Source organism: Schistocerca americana, chromosome 1, assembly GCF_021461395.2.
Source record: "Schistocerca americana isolate TAMUIC-IGC-003095 chromosome 1, iqSchAmer2.1, whole genome shotgun sequence".
Lineage (NCBI taxonomy): Eukaryota > Metazoa > Arthropoda > Insecta > Orthoptera > Acrididae > Schistocerca > Schistocerca americana.
In genome coordinates, this window is record NC_060119.1 from 438,197,235 (window position 1) to 438,214,936 (window position 17,702).

The 17,702-nt window shown below is 45.1% G+C and overlaps 1 protein-coding gene across 1 annotated transcript; it reads left to right on the plus strand.

Annotated features, from left to right (window-relative positions):
- Nucleotides 1-1,370: 1,370 nt before the first annotated feature.
- Nucleotides 1,371-17,453, plus strand: LOC124623484 (translation initiation factor IF-2). The gene is made up of 5 exons (XM_047149040.1): nt 1,371-1,659; nt 4,927-5,003; nt 8,357-8,928; nt 13,290-13,666; nt 17,158-17,453. The coding sequence occupies exons 2-5, from the start codon at nt 4,937-4,939 to the stop codon at nt 17,186-17,188; spliced, it is 1,047 nt and encodes a 348-aa protein (XP_047004996.1). The 5' UTR covers nt 1,371-1,659; nt 4,927-4,936; the 3' UTR covers nt 17,189-17,453.
- Nucleotides 17,454-17,702: the final 249 nt, after the last annotated feature.

The window sequence follows — 17,702 nt, forward strand, 5'->3', positions numbered from 1 at the left end:
GATTTGAAGTGGAATGATCATATAAAATTAATTGTTGGTAAGGCGAGTGCCAGGTTGAGATTCATTGGGAGATTCATTAGAAAATGTAGTCCATCAACAAAGGAGGTGGCTTACAAAACACTCGTTCGACCTGTACTTAAGTATTGCTCATCAGTGGGGGATCCGTACCAGGTCGGATTGACGGAGGAGATAGAGAAGATCCAAAGAAGAGCGGTGCGTTTCGTCACAGGGTTATTTGGTAAGCGTGATAGCACTACGGAGATGTTTAGCAAACTCAAATGGCAGACTCTGCAAGAGAGGCGCTCTGCATCGCGGTGCAGCTTCCTGTCCAGGTTTCGGGAGGGAGCGTTTCTGGATGAGGTATCGAATATATTGCTTCCCCCTACTTACACGTCCCGAGGAGATCACGAATGTAAAATTAGAGAGATTCGAGAGCGCACGGAGGCTTTCCGGCAGTCGTTCTTCTCGCGAACCATACGCGACTAGAACAGGAAAGGGAGGTAATGACAGTGTCACTTAAAGTGAGCTCCGCCACACACCGTTGGGTGGCTTGCGGAGTATAAATGTAGATGCAGATGTAGATGAAGTTGCCACTTCGAGGTTCATTGTTAAGATCAAGCTAAGTACAGTCTCAGTACATCAGGCTAGCCGCCAAATATGAGCACTGGACCTGTTGTCAGTTACGTCAGTAAAATTTAATAAAGCTGATGGATCCCTGTCAACAAAAAGCTGAAACTAAACAAAAGTTTTCTATTTTTTAAAGATCAAAAATAAAATGGTGGTTGGGTTTTGGCCACTTTCCTCTATTCTTCTTCTTATTATTATTATCATTAGTATTAATTATTATTATTACCCACGCAAAGACTTATTGACTGCCAATAGGGAAAAAACGTTTCGGACAAGCTGTTTGGTTTGTGAGCTCACTAAAGACCCCTCCGGCTGAAAATTTCCTAAGTTCCCTCCACATTTTTGGTGGCGCTTTTGGTTTGAATGTTACCATAATCGTTCAATTTACTCGATTTTTACAGCGTATTTTTATTGTTTCGAAGCCAGATCTTCAGCACTGGCTACAGGTCGCGAAACTGGAGACGTTGTGGATACAGATGTGCGGCGGCTGTCGGCTGTCGGCGGGTGGCTGCATCTCACAGCGTGACGTTAAATCACGGCCGGGGCGACGTGTGTCCTGCTGGACCTGAATAATGCATTGCCAACGCGTGCCGGGGGCGCTCCTCCAGCAGAGGCGTGGGTGTGGGTGTGTGCGTGCGCCATTTTGGAGGCGGTGGGGGCGGCCGCCACGCACCTCACGTAGCGGACGCACGCCAGTCTCCGGCGCGGTCGACTCGTGCGTTACGCGAGTGCGGCCTGACAGCTTAGGCTGAATGGCCGATTGATAAAAAAAAACGGGCGGTGGGGCGGCGAGCGCGCCCGCGCTGTATCTGCATGTCCTTCTGGGCGGCTGCCAAGGGCCGCGCGGCGCCCCCGGCCGGGGTGGGAGTCCCCTGTATATAAGCCGCCGGCTCCTGCCGACGGGCACACCTCGCCGAGGAGATCCACCAGCCTCTCCTGTCCCCAGAGAGACGCCTCCGCCGCGAGACGAAGACTTGCCGGAAACGGTCTGGTGTCGTCCGCATCCAACACCTCGACGACGACCTCCTACACGTGAGTACCTACCGCCTACCACCTGTTGTCTCGTGAAGCGGGCTAGTTTACACCAGTGGATTAGTCTCGCATATTTCGGTGCTAATTGTTACCTCGTGCACAGCTATCTGGTCACGGATAACGCAAGTAACTCATCCTCTCTTACGGGTCGAAAATGGTAAGAGTGCAGTTTTGCCCAATTCCGTTATACGCTATATCTTCCGCGAAGCCAATGATTAACAAATTAGCATTTTTCGAGTTCAGGACCCTTTGGTTACGCTGCTGTAGGGTGAAGCCTAATGTCCCTCGTGGCGTCGACCTGCGCCGTCTGTAACTTCCCCAGACGGAAAATCTTTTTCAATTAACAAACATTTATCCGACGATACCAAGCAAAGACATGAGTGAGCAACTTTCAGCCGCGTTAATAACGTTTTGCAACACTGCGTAAGACATTCTCCCTTAGGTTGTTGTTGGTGAACATAGATGTTTCCTACGTAGTGGGCGGATAGTGCGTGACACGATAACATTTACACTTCACACGGTCGAAATACTGTCACACAACTCAAGTAGCTCTTTCAGCATTCACATACACTGGTGTTCAGCACAGCTCATGTTGCAGGTGTCGGATTAAGAAACCTCTTAGAGAATATGGACCAGATTGGATGCTGCAGCTAGCAAGTGCGGCAAGATCTCAGTAAGTGGCGGGGTGCAGATCTGCTTAGTTGTGCGGCCTGTTGGTCTAGGGGTTTTGGTGCAGGAGGTCCCGGATTCAAATCCTGGACAGGCTCTACTTTTCACTTTAGCGACAACCAAGCACTACGATAAACTTGCGAGTCTCTGAAAGTAAACCATGTGATAGGACAAACTGCATGTTGTGCCACTGGGCCATGAGACTGGCAAGTGCGTCATGTGGAAAGCAATCCCTGTGGCAGCATTAAACCGTCTTACTTATATCTATACGTAAAGACTGGCACGTACAACGATTCTATTCGTTTCCCAAAAGCTAGTACATCGCATGCACGTTTCTTAAATGCATGCGCATGCAGCACACAAAACGGAGTGATGTCTTTCCTGCTGGGAGAAACAGTTGAGGTCGTCTTCTCGCAGTTGAACCCCTTACGTTCCGTTATTAATCCTGGACACGCCCCAGTCCCTGTTGATGTGTCGTTTGGGACTGAACATCAATGTAAATAATGATTTCTCTTCCCTCAAATAAATTGCAGACACGACTGGCCTCTAATTTAATGAATTCAGCTTTATCCTTACGCTTGCGCCACCAGAATCCAACGCCTCATCGAATGATCTCTGCGGGAAAAAAATGACGACAACGAGACAAGAAGTAAACTTTAAATTAATTTTTACGGAAGTCCCACTGTTTTCACGCAGAATGGGAACCAAGAGCGCCAAGCAACTTGGCGGTTGAGGCGCCCTAATACCATGTTTCAGGAGCGATGATTAACTGGCACAAAACTATCCAGACCTTCGACGATGAGGGAATAATAGGCGATATCCCGTCGTGCTTTTGTCGAATCAAAGATTCATTTAGATGCAGTTAGCTGCCAAACAATGATGTCTTCAGGCAGCGGCATAACTCTGCAGTGTCAGTTGTCTCTTGTACTCATGATGATTTTGTTTTTCTAGAAGGTGCCTGAGAAATAATGTGTGATTTGCAGGAGAAATATATCCAACCATTTGAAGACTAGCTTTGGCGCTGAACTAATAACGACTACATAAACCGTCTGTTTAAAGAAAACGTTAAGTTCCCACCCGGTTGTTTCTTCTCCTTCCACTTGTCATTACGGCTCTGCATAGTCAATAGGATAGAATGATATTCCGCATATGCCTAACGTACTAATGTATTTCCGGCGTACTAAAGTCACTACTGCAAGCGGTAAGGAAGTCAGATAGGAGGGAAACTGCTCCAAAAACTATAACGGTATTGTAAATTCTTGTCCAAAACTATTTCCTTCGTCGTTCTGCATAGGCAAGATGAAAAGACTTATTATACATAAACGACGCAGGTAGACTCGGTTTAATACCACTAAATTTCATTGTATAACAAGACCGAAAGATCAATTTTAGTCAAGAGAAAATGACGATCAGTAAAGAGGGCCGTTCGCAACGCACTAATTTTTTGTGTATAAAATTGATTTGTAGCAGACTGCACACACTATTTGTATTGAGAGTTATGTGTGTTATGTATTATGCTTTGTTATATAAATTTCTTAATCGTATTTTTTTTAGAAAGATATCTCCGTTTTATAAATTGCACTAACCTTTACTGGGCAAAGAAACGTCCCAATACCTTCTACTACAAGCTACTCCCATATAACGATTTAATTTGACTGTGCTGTTTCCTCGGTAAAAGCCTTAAATGATAATTCACTGGCTAACAGGTCCCGTTTTCGTCGCATTGTTTCGACGACATTCCTAGTGTGATCTCACATATTCTCAGCCGCGCGGGATTAGCCGAGCGGTCTTCGACGCTGCAGTCATGGACTGTGCGGCTGGTCCCGGCGGAGGTTTGAGTCCTCCCTCGGGCATGGGTGTGCGTGCTTGTCCTTAGGATAATTTAGGTTAAGTAGTGTGTAAGGTTAGGGACTGATGGCCTTAGCAGTTAAGTCCCATAAGATCTCACACACATTTGAACATATTCTTACTTTCTGCGATGCAATCGTAAAATTGTACCAAAAGAATCGGGCACATTCAGACGTTTCTTGTGATCGCCCATGTCATAAGACGGTCTCCTCAGCTACCAAGATCATTGATGCAGTCGTTGTGGGGTGATCAAATCGTGCTAGACTAATTAAGGCCTTTTGGTGGAAAAAATATCCCTCATGAGTATCTGGCCGGCAAGAGGGGGGCATGTAGTAGCTGCTGATCACTAGGTATTGCACCAGTGATCCAGGCTGAGTCCCAAACTTCCTCACTGTGTTACACGGTGGAAGCAGGAATCATTGTCTTACTTGATCTGTCAGCTAGATGGAAATATTAAGTTGGTGACCATCTTTGTCCTGTATTTCACACTTCGCTTTCTCTGTCATTTGTGTCAATAAAACAAACAATGGCCTACATGTAAACTAATCACTGACCAATAATAGTAAACGCAGTGTCTACACTTTGGGAAACGTTAAGTACCAAAAAGCACTAAGAAAGAATATTTTTCAATTATGCGGCAAAAAAATCACATTAACTGGCCTATGTGCCACTGCTGGAGAATGTTATTTAAGCTCCTAATTTTTTTCGTGGACAGATAATAATTCAGTTGTCTTTGTGTTTCGGTTGCAGGCCTGTCATCATGAGGACAGCAATGGCGCTGGTGTTGTGTGTTGTTGTGGCAGCTACGGCTCCTCTGCAGAGTTTAGGTGAGTCCGCCAGCAGAACATACGTAGAGCACGAATCTCGCTCTAATGTTCTTGCCACATCCTTCCAAATTTCTTCATAACTAATAGCATCTTAAGTAGTGCAATACTTACTTCTTCAGGTTATCTAAGGCAGTGAATCACTACAGGACAGGTACCAAATGTTTTCTTCTCAATCGCTACAAAGAACTGCTTGAGGCTGTTAAAATTAGGCTCAACAAAAATTTTTGTATTCAACATAGCACACTCGACGACGGAAAAACTTAAGAAACAAGGACACACTCATACAGCTGAGACCTCCCTTCTTTGAAGGTAAAGAGGCCAGCAGGAGAAAACACCTCTATTATGCTTTTGGTGGCCGTATGCGGCTCAGGCGACAGCGAACAGTTTCGCTTGTCACGACTTTCGGCGTATCCTTGGTCTGTCAGCGGTCGTCTGCTCGCTGGTTGCTGGTTGCTAACCGTGCTCCAGATCTGGAGGAACGGCTCTGTGAACACGGAAACGTAATTTACGAAATGTACTTACAAAAGGTTTCAGTTTTACTACTACACGAGTAACTGCACTACTACAAGAAACGAAAAATATCATTTAGAGGATAAAACAAAAGTATTTTCAGATCAATATTACTCTCAGCAGTGTTTAGAAGGCGCGATAAATATGTCAAGAAACGTGATGGGGATTAATAATTTCCCGTAAATTCAACTGAACTTTTTGCACGCACACACGAATAATGAAAATGACAAAGGAATATTTCTACTCATGTAACCACTGAAGATGTGGAATGGAATGTAACTGAATGTCAGATACGGTAATGAAAAATATGGAAAAGAAGGAGTAATGATAAGCTTAAAACCAAGTGAGCCAATAGTTTTCATTAGAGGCTACTGCACTTCCATTATCGCTCAACTTCAACGTTGGTCGTGTACTGTGAATAGAACCTTACTAACAGAGCACAATGGGAAACTGTAGTTGCTACGCTGTGATCTATTAGCACCTTGCATTTTCTACAATGCAAGTTCGTTGACGTAATTACGTAGACCGACAATCCTCAGCTTTACAGTGCTGCCATGAACTGTTTACAATCTAATTCCCAGACGATATGTGCAATAACAATAATTTCGTGAGGCTTAACGGCATGGTGTGAACCTTTCGGAGACTTGTGAGTTCTTAAACTACACCAGTAATCATGTTGGGGAGAGGTGATCTACTGTTTGGCGTGGAATCCGAACCTTCACATCAATGAGATGTGAAGGCTAGCTTAAAGCAGACTGAAAATTTCGTCGTCCGATTGCGATTCGATCGTGCGAACTTTCCGTTCAAACGCTTTATCGCTGGACCATCAGGTCCGACTACAAGTACAAGAAGTAAAAATATCGCGGTAGGCTCTTTATTTTTCGAAATTACGATCAACACAGCCACTAAATTTCACAAGTCTGCGTTTACACTTTGTGTCACTGCTAACTGTTTCCATCTTACTTCATTTGACGCGTACGCCGCGCACATATGCAAATCCACAGCTTAGTTGATGACATTCATGAGGAAAATTTACCCCATTCTTCTATTCTTCTTTCCAACTTTAATAATTGTTTCCGACAGTGAGGTGACCTGCCAACAGCTTCAGCGACTAAATGTTGGACAAATCCTCAGCACAATTTGATGAGAAACAAGGAAATATATTTTCGGCGACAAAACAACGATTGGCTTATTATTATCATTAACGGCCACAGTCAAACACAAAAACGAGGACAGAGCCTTGACAGGGCTTGCACAAGCATATCGCAAAGGACTCGGGGATACGGCAACTTGATCTTATAAACATGTAACGTACATTCAAATTATGGGAACAATTGATAGGTAACAGAAAAAATATATCTATTTGTTGTCTACTTGGACAAGTACATTATGGACGTATATTGCTAAGTTCCTCAAGAATAACCGGAGGAGGATCTCCAGTTATTCACCAAAGCCATTATTGTTTGTTTTTGCCTATAAAGAATTATGTTTTGTCAAATAGTACACTTAGACCACGTACTTAAACCATGCACTCCAAATTCAGTTTGGTAGACATACGGCGGATTCTCGTTCGGCAAAATGCGGCAGTGAAAGAATTCTCTTCGTATGTACGAACAGTTCTAGGTGTAATGAACAACGTCAAGGCTGCAAGGAAGAAAGCCCTAAATCTCAAGCAGGAGGTAGGATGTGATCGATCACAGCCTCAGTGCGAATACTCGGCGGTAGCGAGATTCGGCTACAGTTGGCGAGCCGCTCTGAACGCACTGCCCTCTTGCCAGCCTCCTGCGAGCTATGTTGGCGGCGCGCCAACAGGTCATACGGATCGCAGAGGATTCGTAAGTTGCTGCGTCGTTCGCATCCAGAATCCTTATTAGTGCTAGTTCAGTAACATCCCATCGTGGACAAAGTGATCCGCAGTTTATAAGAGCGACAGTTTGATCTTGATGTCCTGTGAATAGTTGACAACACTATGGAAAGAGAAGGGAGGGAGGAGAGGAGGAAATTAACCGCTCGTCCTTCTCGGTAGCTGCGCACTCAGAGCGGCGGTTTGCCAAGAGAAGAGGCCCGGGTTCTAATCCCGCCCAAGGACTGCGTGTTTCCTTGTGTTGTCACTACGTTCACATCGTCATAACTGACATTCCACTGTTGGGATGGCTGAATGGGCACCCGGAACCGCGCTGCTCCTACGGTCGCAGGTTCGAATCCTGCCTCGTGCATGGATGTGTGTGATGTCAAAAAATGGTTCGAATGGCTCTGAGCACTATGGGACTCAACATTTGAGGTCATCAGTCCCCCTAGAACTTGGAACTACTTAAACCTAACCAACCTAAGGACATCACACACATCCATGCCCGAGGCAGGATTCGAACCAGCGACCGCAGCAGTCGCGCGGTTCCGGACTGAAGCGCCTAGAACCGCTTGGCCACGGCGTCCGGCTGTGTGATGTCCTTAGGTTAGTCAGGTTTCAGTAGTTCAAAGTCTAGGGGACTGATGACCTCCAATGTTAAGTCCCATAGTGCTCAAAGCCGTTTGATTTGAACGATACGTCAGGTTAACTCAGCTGTTGGAGCGAACTTGTTTGCTCATTGTCACAGAGCATGTTATTTTAAATTGCGGAAAATCACAGACAAAATTCCGCATTTTGAATGACATGATCAGTACAAGCCGTAAAACATTTTGCGTTAAATATCATGGGCCAATTGAAGACGCATCCTCACGTGATCTGTACAAAACTTTACATGGGATTTTTTTTTTTACAAATAATTTTTAACAATGGTCTGAAAAATAAAGAGACGCTGAAAGATAAGGGGAGTTGAGGTGACAGCGGTGTGTCTTGCCCGCAGCGTTCCCGCAGAGGGCGATGATGTTCAGCGGCTACTTCGGCCGGCCGGTGCCGGCGCAGTACTACCCGCGCACGTACGGCCGGCCGGGCTTCGTGACACGCGGCTATGAGCCGCAGGGTGCCATGTCGGCTTTCGCCGCCGGCAACACGGTCGCCGCGGGCTCTGGCTTCTACGGCGGCGCCGACGGCAACGGCAACGGCAACGGCATAGGCTACGCCAACGGCAACGGCTACAGCAACGGCAACGGCTACAGCAACGGTAACGGCGCGGCGCTCACCCCCGACTGCAGCCAGTGCAACGGCGTGGTGCCGCCCCCGGGCGCCAGCGCCGAGCAGCCCGAGCCGGAGGCGGAACCCGAGTCGCAGCCGCAGCCGCAGCCGCAGCCGTTGCCGGAAGCCGCTCCCGCCCCCGCGCCCGCCCCCGGCTCCCAGGAAGAGCCCGGCGTGTCGCAGGAGCAGCCCGCGCTGCCGCCGCCCTCCGCCGAGGCTGACGACTCAGACTTCCCCAGCGACCAGCCCGCCACGCCCGCTCCCGTAGCGCCGCCGGCGTCCGCCGAAGTCCCAGAGCAGGAGGTAAGCGCGACGCCTTCACTTGTTACCTAGCAGTGTTCTTTCCATCCCTACAGCGCACTAATAACCTACACTCATTCAGCACAGTTAAATTGCCACTTAAATGTTCAACACATTTTTTTTTTCTAGTCAATTTATTTGTTGCCTTAGGATACACGAGTACGGCAAGTCTAAACTTACCTTGCTGCCCTCTTTATAAAGCGTAAATATTTCGTTCCTACTAGGGCTATTAGGAAAGTAAGGTCCGATTGGGCGCGAAAATCCTATAAAGCTTTGAACATATGTGTTGGACAGTGTCTATAATATGCTCGTCCCTCGCGTCACGTCGGTCTTTCCAACTCTAAGCGCACAGTGAGCGCGTGAAGATGCCTAGAACAATAATATCTCCTGCCAAATACGAGGGCCTGGTGAAAGATTTCGAGTGATGTTGTGCAGCCCACATAATATAACTGTCAAGCGTTTCCTTCTCGGCCGCACTCTGCAGGTGCATTGAACATGCTCCTGCAGATTTTTCGATGGGAAGTACCTGATCAACCGCCGGCCGCGGTGGTCTAGCGGTTCTAGGCGCTCAGTCCGGAACCGCGCGATTGCTACGGTCGCAGGTTCGAATCCTGCCTCGGGCATGGATGTGTGTGATGTCCTTAGGTTAGTTAGGTTTAAGTAGTTCTAAGTTCTAGGGGACTGATGACCACAGATGTTAAGTCCCATAGTGCTCAGAGCCATTTGAACCTGATCAACCACAATACAGCCCGTAACTGGGTCCCTCTTAGTTTCATCCCCGCTTAGACGAACCGCTGACTGTGAAAACAACATTTTGGCACAGACAACGAGCTGTAGCCGAACGTAGATAATTGGCGGAAAGCACAGACGGCTGTCTTCTATGAGAGCTGAAACACGTAGCTAACTGTTGCAAACAAAACATGTTTGATTTTCACAGTGGTTTCCATTTCGCGACCGATTGGACCTTACTTTCCGAACAGACGTCGTACAATTTCTTGCAAATTTTAAACAAACTTCTGTGACATGGTGAAAAATATAGAAATAAATACAGTGGCTTCTTAAACGAACAGATTTCTAACAAATCGAAATAAACACACAAGCAGGCTTAATGGTCACAATTTATTCCCAATTTTAACACTAATTCTACAAGCAATTGATGAATATCTATATGCATTGTAGTCAGAAGTGTTAACACATTCGAAGGAGGTTCTTGATTCATGTAGACTAGCTCCATAAGCAGGCAGTCTGATTCTCTTCTACATCGAGTGCAGCCAAATTAGGTGTAGCTGACGTCCCGGTTCTCCCCACGGTATGATGGTATGATGTGAAGTTTGTAGATGTGTTGACGGTAACAACCGTGGTCTACCTTCAACCTGGCAATGATCCTTACAAATTGCGTCTCGTTCCCTGTACCAGTTGGGTTGCATTTCATAACCCACTTTTCAGCATACCATTCGGCCCTCGGTAGATGTAGGTGGATTTGTTTGTACAAGGTGTCCTTGTGCACATCATCGGTCTACTACGCCTTGTTACATTCCTTTTTGGTCATGTCTCCAATTACAGCGAGAAGATCATGCGCTGGAATCCGTCGTTGTTATATTCCATTCGCTGTTTCGTCCTTATGCAACTGACTAGCTTTTCATGTCCGCTTGATCCACAATGATGATACCTCCGTACTCGTTTTATTCTAGTCTGATACAGGAGCAGCGGAGAGTCCGTGATTATTACGATGTGGTTAGCTGCTACTCTCCCGCCGTATCTTAGTGCCGTCTCCATGGCTAGGAAGTCAGCCGTGAAAATTGACGCCACTTTCGGGATGCGAAATAGTTCACTATTCTTGTTTTTAATATCTACAAACGCCCAGACGACAGAATCCAAGTATTAAGACCGTCAGTATACACACATGCTACACCTGTCCATTGTTCGAGAACACTTTCTAAATTTCTGTTATTGATTACTAGGCTTTCAGAGTAGCCCAGATTAATACTTAAGTCCAGCAGCTTGTTGACATGTTCCTAGCCTTGCTCAAAGTGGGGTAGTAGTAGAGTTCTCCGAATGATGTTCTGCACTTGTCTATCGTTGAAATTGCCCGCACAAGTGGTGGTGCTGATTTTTGGGTCCAATAACGGTTGTTTCAACGTCTTTATCTTCTTACAGTGTATCTGTCTTTAGGAAGCACCATTATAGGCTCATGTCTCAGATTCATAACGTATGCTTATAAGTAACTCCTCTTGCCGCGAAACATTATCGCGATGGCAGCCGAGTAGTTGAGACGAATTGTCTTACTCTTTCTTTTTTCACTAAACTCTGCACCTACGTTTCCATTTCTCTGATTGTAAAAGAATGCACTAACATTAGTCTAGACTTTATCGTCTCTGTTTCGTTGATCGTCTCTGGAATTCAGTTCACAAATATTTATTCAGTTACTACCGCCCATTAATGTACACCCACCACCAAGAACGGCCTGTTATACCCATTTTTTGATTTGCAACATTCCATCATTTGTCACAGTCATCTTTTAAATGCGGTTAATTTCTTAATTATTTTTGTTCTTAAGGAAAAATCTTGTTAAAAGACCATCAGGAGGTAAAGTACCGTCGCGTATCGGATTATCACAGTTTGAACACACGTTCAGATTGAACAGGATTCAGCAAAAAATCAGATAAGTTTTTGAAAGATATCATCCTGTCATTCATATTGAATTCAGGGAAGCCACGGGAACATTAATATGGAGTAGAACCATGCCCCTCCCTAATGCCAGTTCAACGCAGTGAAAACTCACCATCAGAATAATTTTAGGGTATACATCTAATGCTGTCCCATCGGTTTGTGAGTTTTCCATGCGAAAATTATCTGTCATGTATCGGAAGGAAACTCACAGGCCCTCAAGGTGTCTCAGTGTCGTCTAGGATAGACTCTGCCTTGTTTCTGTTTGCAACCTTAAACCGATACTACAGATACAAAACATGCTGCGTGGCGACAAATCGTCTGTTTTCCATCATAAAAGTACACAGTGTTAAGTTTGATATGAATTTTAAAGAAACTGCAATTTATGAGCATATTTAAATTGATAAACTCAAACTGCTAATACGACGTGTCGTATACTCTGCACAATGTCAAGATCACATGACAAAATAGACCAAAGAAATTGTGAAGAACCATGTGACCTTAAAAATTAGGTAACCTTCTGTCGTAACAGCATCTGATCGGGCTTTATTCGCTCAAACTCTAATATAAACAAACAACTTGCAACGTTTTCTAGTATAATCTATTCCCCATGCTTTTCAAAAAATAATAGACACTTGACGTCAAAAAATGGTATTACTAACACTTACCTATTACTAATAAAAGTCGCAATGACAGACTCAAAGTATGGCCGAGAAATTTTGATTCTAATCGTTTCTTAAGTTTCAGTTGTTTTCTTTGGAATCAATACAGCCAAATTGAAAAGGTCTTTTAGGAAAAGATCACTTTGAACAAGTGCTCCACCTAAATGACTCACTATCATCGGTAGACTAAGACTGAAGTCCATGTATGTCCTACGGAAGGATAACAGTCAGCTCACCAGTATTCCAGTTGTTAATACTGACTTCTCTAAAGCGGTGTTATTCCTTCTCCTTTTGGATATATTGTGATAACTAATAAAGATTAATAGGTTGCACAATGATGGTATTTAAGTAACTTGAAGTTTTGCTTGTATAAAACTGAGCCTTCATTTCCCCTGAAAAGGATGAATGCTCCTCACTCCAGTCTTCAGACGAATGAAAGCTCCTTGGCAGCACCGGGAATCTAATTTGGATCCTCTGTGTACCATTCAGACGAGGTCTGTCTCAAGGGATCAAATAATAATGTAAGCGTTGATAGTACCCACTAGTCGCTCTCAAAGAACTCCTGCACACAGACTTCCTTCTCCACTTCAAGCTACAGAAACTGCTTTTATGCCACTAAAGTCGAGGGCAAAATGAACGGGCAAGGAAAGAAAGTTCTGTTTTCCGAGCGAAGTGGTCCCATGGTTAGCACACGTGACTCGCATTCGGGAGGATGACGGTTCAAACCCGCGTCCTGCCGTTCTGATTTAGATTTTCCGAGGTTTCCCTAAATCGCTTCAGACAAATGCCGGGAAGGTTCCTTTGAAAGGGCGCGGCTGACTCCTTCCCCGTCCTTTCCTAATCCGACGGAAACGACGACTCCGCTAACTGGTCCCTTCACCCAAATCAACCAACCAAAGTTCTATTTTTCTTCCGTGGAAAATAGTTTAACGAGGAGCTGGTGGATCGTGTCGCTTTTGGATCACCTGTCAGTCCTCAACAACCCTGACATCACTGGCACGTGCAACCACAGCATAATTTGCCTACCTGTTGCAGAGCGGCCGCGACTTCTCACACAAGCACGAACCCAAGCCGGCAAGCAAGCCCGGCCGCAAGCGACCGGCGCAGGACAGCGCCGACGACGATGACGACGACGACGACGAGGATGACTTCCCGATCGGCGGGCTGCCGCTGCCGGGCAAGCGGCGCAAGGGCCACGGCGGCTTCTACAGCTCCTACTTCCCCATGTTCTTCGGCGGGTTCCCCGGAGGCCGCAGCAGCGGCGGCGGCGCCGACGGGACGCCGGGCGTGGCCACGGCCATCGCCAACAGCTTCAGCACGGGCAAGGGCGCCGTCGCCACCAGCCACGCCACAGCCTACGGCGGGCCCCACCTGCTCGGCGCCTCCGGCTCCAATGGCTACAGGAAAAACGGGTACGGTTGCCAGTCCGTTGATCGTCGCTCTCCGATACCTACGGATCACTGACATCCCCAGCATTTTTATAACACCAGCTTGCGCATCGGAGAAAAATTTTTCTTCTGTTTTCTTTTAAGTCACCTCTGAACTAGCTTCATACGTTTCACATCTCTGCTTATAAGGCCTCCAGTGCAATAAATTATGTCTAAGATGCATTCTAATCTTTGAAATTCCTTAAGCTTTTACGTTCTATAGCCTCGCACTACATTGTTCCTTTCCCTTGTCGGGATTATCAACAATTTCCTTTCATCATCTTTTCTGACTGACTCTGTTTCATACTTCGTAGACCTGCAAATTCCCTTATCTTCTGCAGCAGTAGAGCCGGAAGGCTTCAGCTGTTTTCTTTCCTGTTGCTCTATCGACGTCTCAACGCCTCGCAGTGGTGAGAATTGTGTGAAGTCTGCCGGCCGGAGTGACCGAGTGGTTCTAGGCGACCGCTACGGTCGCAGGTTCGAATCCTGCCTCGGGTATGGATGTGTGTGATGTCCTTAAGTTAGTTCGGTTTAAGTAGTTGTAAGTTCTAGGGGACTGATGACCTCAGAAGTTAAGTCCCATAGCGCTCAGAGCCAATTTTTGTGAAGTCTACTAGAAAAATTTGCGTAACCTTTTCGCTTTTGTGAAGGGGTAATGCTTTGTACTACACGGGCGCGGGTAACTACAATTACGTCTTCATCTTAACGCCACTCTCATTTAAGTCTGTGCTTTTCATCTTTCGTATAGTTTACTTTAGAACAGAATGACGTATTCAGGCTCTGTGTTTTCCAAGTGTATTATCCATTGAGCTCCGGGAACACACACACACACACACATATATATATATATATATATATATATATATATATATATATACTGTGTTCCCGGAGCTCAAGGGATAATACGCTAGGAATATATATATATATATATATATATATATATATATATATATATGTGTGTGTGTGTGTGTGTGTGTGTGTGTGTGTGTGTGTGTTTGGAGCTTACGGGCGCCCAACGTCGAGGTCATCAGCGCTCTTGGATATATTAAAAGAAAAAAATGTGGATAAAATTTCAAACATTGTTGTCATACAGTCAGGAGGAAACCTGTAAAGTTACACTCATTCACTCACTCCTACCAAACACGCGTTGACCCACACAATCACTCAGTCTCACAGGTATTAATACAACAGAGAAGATTGAAAGATGTTATACATGGGTTTCAAACACGTATAAAACTACAGAAGAGCTCAAAAAACAGCATAGGGAAATGTGACTGGCTGAGCACTTAAAACAAAAAAGGGGGGTGAGCCAGTCATCACCCTAAAGTTTCTGAAGGAATTTAGACAGACCTCAGAGCCGTAAAACTCGATCCACATTCGTTTCACTTAAAACAGAGGGCTGATTGTAGCTGTTCTCTGATCTGAAAATAATTATCTGTACGCCACAGGTACCACGCTTTGGAGGACCCGCTGATCGGAGTAAGAAGCCATGTGTCAGAAGACTGTGGCCTATGCGAAGACGAGTAAGCAGGACCTCATCCTGTCTTTGTGGCTGAAAGGAAGTACGGCATAGCCGTGTAGTGGTATTTACTAGACGCAGCTTATTATCAGTCACGTCCAACCACTCGTTTTTCCATTAACGCATCACTCTGTACCTCAATAGGCAGGCGGGAATACTTTGATAATGTTCAATTCACATGGATTCAGCCACTAAATAGAGACGTACTGCTTGTTCACCCTACAATTGCTACCCAGACCACGATAGTTCTTTAGCCAGAACTTTGGGCGGGAATAAATTTTAAAAACCAAGGAATATTCCAATGCCAATCAGTTTTTCTTTGGTCCCACAAGAAAAAAATTAACACTAAGGGCGTTTCTATCAAATACTGTTTTCCAGTATGACATATATCTTGAGCATTACATTAAGAAGTAACTGAAATAATTACATAAAGTGATGACTTAAAGCTACTTCCTTGTAAGATGTGCGTGAAAAGAAAGACACAATGCGTACAATAAGTATCCATTTCATAATATTGTCACGATATTTCTTCGACCATATGGACATATTTAGATCAGGAAGATAAAACTTGTATTGATCTAACACAAATAAACAAAAAATTCAGTTGATGAAGTCGAGCGGCGGGTTATCGTGAAACCAGTGAAGTCCTGTGTGGTATATTAATGTGCCTGCATTTCCTAAAATTTAATGTTTACTTCAGTATCACTAATTCACTGAGAATGATAACTATTGAAGTAAATCTTGATTGCATTTCGCAACGTTTAATTCATTTTACACAAGCAGTCTTGCAACCTCCTTCCCTTTTCAGATCGCTCTATGATTCATTCCTCCAGTGTCACCATAACAAATTCATATTCCTCTACATATGATTAAGCCCACATCGTCGATATTCGTAAACCTCTCATGACTACTCCAGGACTCAAATCTGCAATACACGATTCACAACAAATGACTTACATCTTCTTACCTTTATTCTTACATTCGTAAGCGCAGTTACAGGAGGGCTCAGTAACATACATTTGAGTTTCGTTCTTAATCGTAGCCTATTCTCAGAAATACTATGCGTTCTTTCGAATGGTCCTAACCTCACAAACGCACTGAACTTTATTTATTCAGTGTAGGAATATCTCTGTACGGAGAAAATTAGCTCTCACAGTCGCCCACATTTATTTCAGTTTTGTAATCAATATCCATAGTTCTTCGTATCCTTGTTTCAGCATGTGATCATAGATTGACATAGTGTTCATGAGTGAATGCTTAGTATCATACTTCAGCATTCTGAGTAATACCTCGCAGGCTATTATGCATCCCACTATCAAAAGCGTAAATAATTGAATGTCCGTCTTGAGTTTTCAGTCTGTGAATTGTCTCTTCATGTATGTGCCGTGATGAATGTATTTCCATTACCTAAATGTGTAGGTAACGCAAGTTGGTTGATTATCACCAGTCTGAGCGCCAGTGTCTCCGGTCACATTTCATTTCTGCTGCCCAAAGATTTGAGAACAGGAACATCTGACTATAAGTGCAATTGTCTTATTACGGTCTTCGTATAAACACATTGAATACACGCCTCCTATATATCGCAAAATACAAATGCCAGTCCCAGCTAATAATTCCATTTAAATATTTACAGTAGAATATGTAAGGTAACACGACCATCCATTGGCTACGTATTTTGGTCGCACCACGAGATGTCCACTCGTAGAGGTGCGAGGTGCGCGGTGGATGGAAAGTACCCTATGCGCTTGCGGAACGCGAGTAGAGAAGTCCTTGCGACAAATACCAGCCGATTCACTTTTAGAGTGGTACGTGGGCCAGCTTCGGTAGCTCAGAATTTACCGCCGGCGCCAATAGATGTCCCTGCGAGCTGCCCCGACTTCTCCTAGCGCAGACATGCCGCTGGTGCTCAGCTCAGCTCCTCTCGTTTTGCTCACTGTGCCTGTTGTTATGTCCGCAGGTCGAAGGCCCGGCTCACTTCGCGAGCGTAGTACCAGCCTCTGCCGCTGCCGCCCGTCGAGAACAGACGCCGGCCGCTGCAGCTAGCGTCGTTCGCTTCCTGGTCCACCGCAAACGGCCGCTCGCAGCCACCACCACAGACTCCTGATGGTCCCGGCGGCCGCCGTGGCGGCTGGCATCGCCGCAGACGCTCGCTCGCCGGACTCTCGCTATTTAAATACTTACCTATCACAGTTTTATGTATTAAAGAACTCTGTCTGTAGTTAGAACCATAAATAAACTAATATTTTAACTATACACCAATCTTTTATTTTTTGTGACGTCTGCTAAAATGGATGTGACTTTGATAGTAACACTGGATATTAAAGTTCCACTACAAGCTGTCCCGGTTAAGGATTACAAGTGAATAAAACCCGAAGTAAATATTATTAAGCGATCTGACTACCCTCGGGAATGATTCGTCACAGACACGCATACTTAGCGCAAAGGAAACTCTCTTGCATCTGAAAAGATCTACTGATTGTGTCCTAGTAACGTAACATTGAC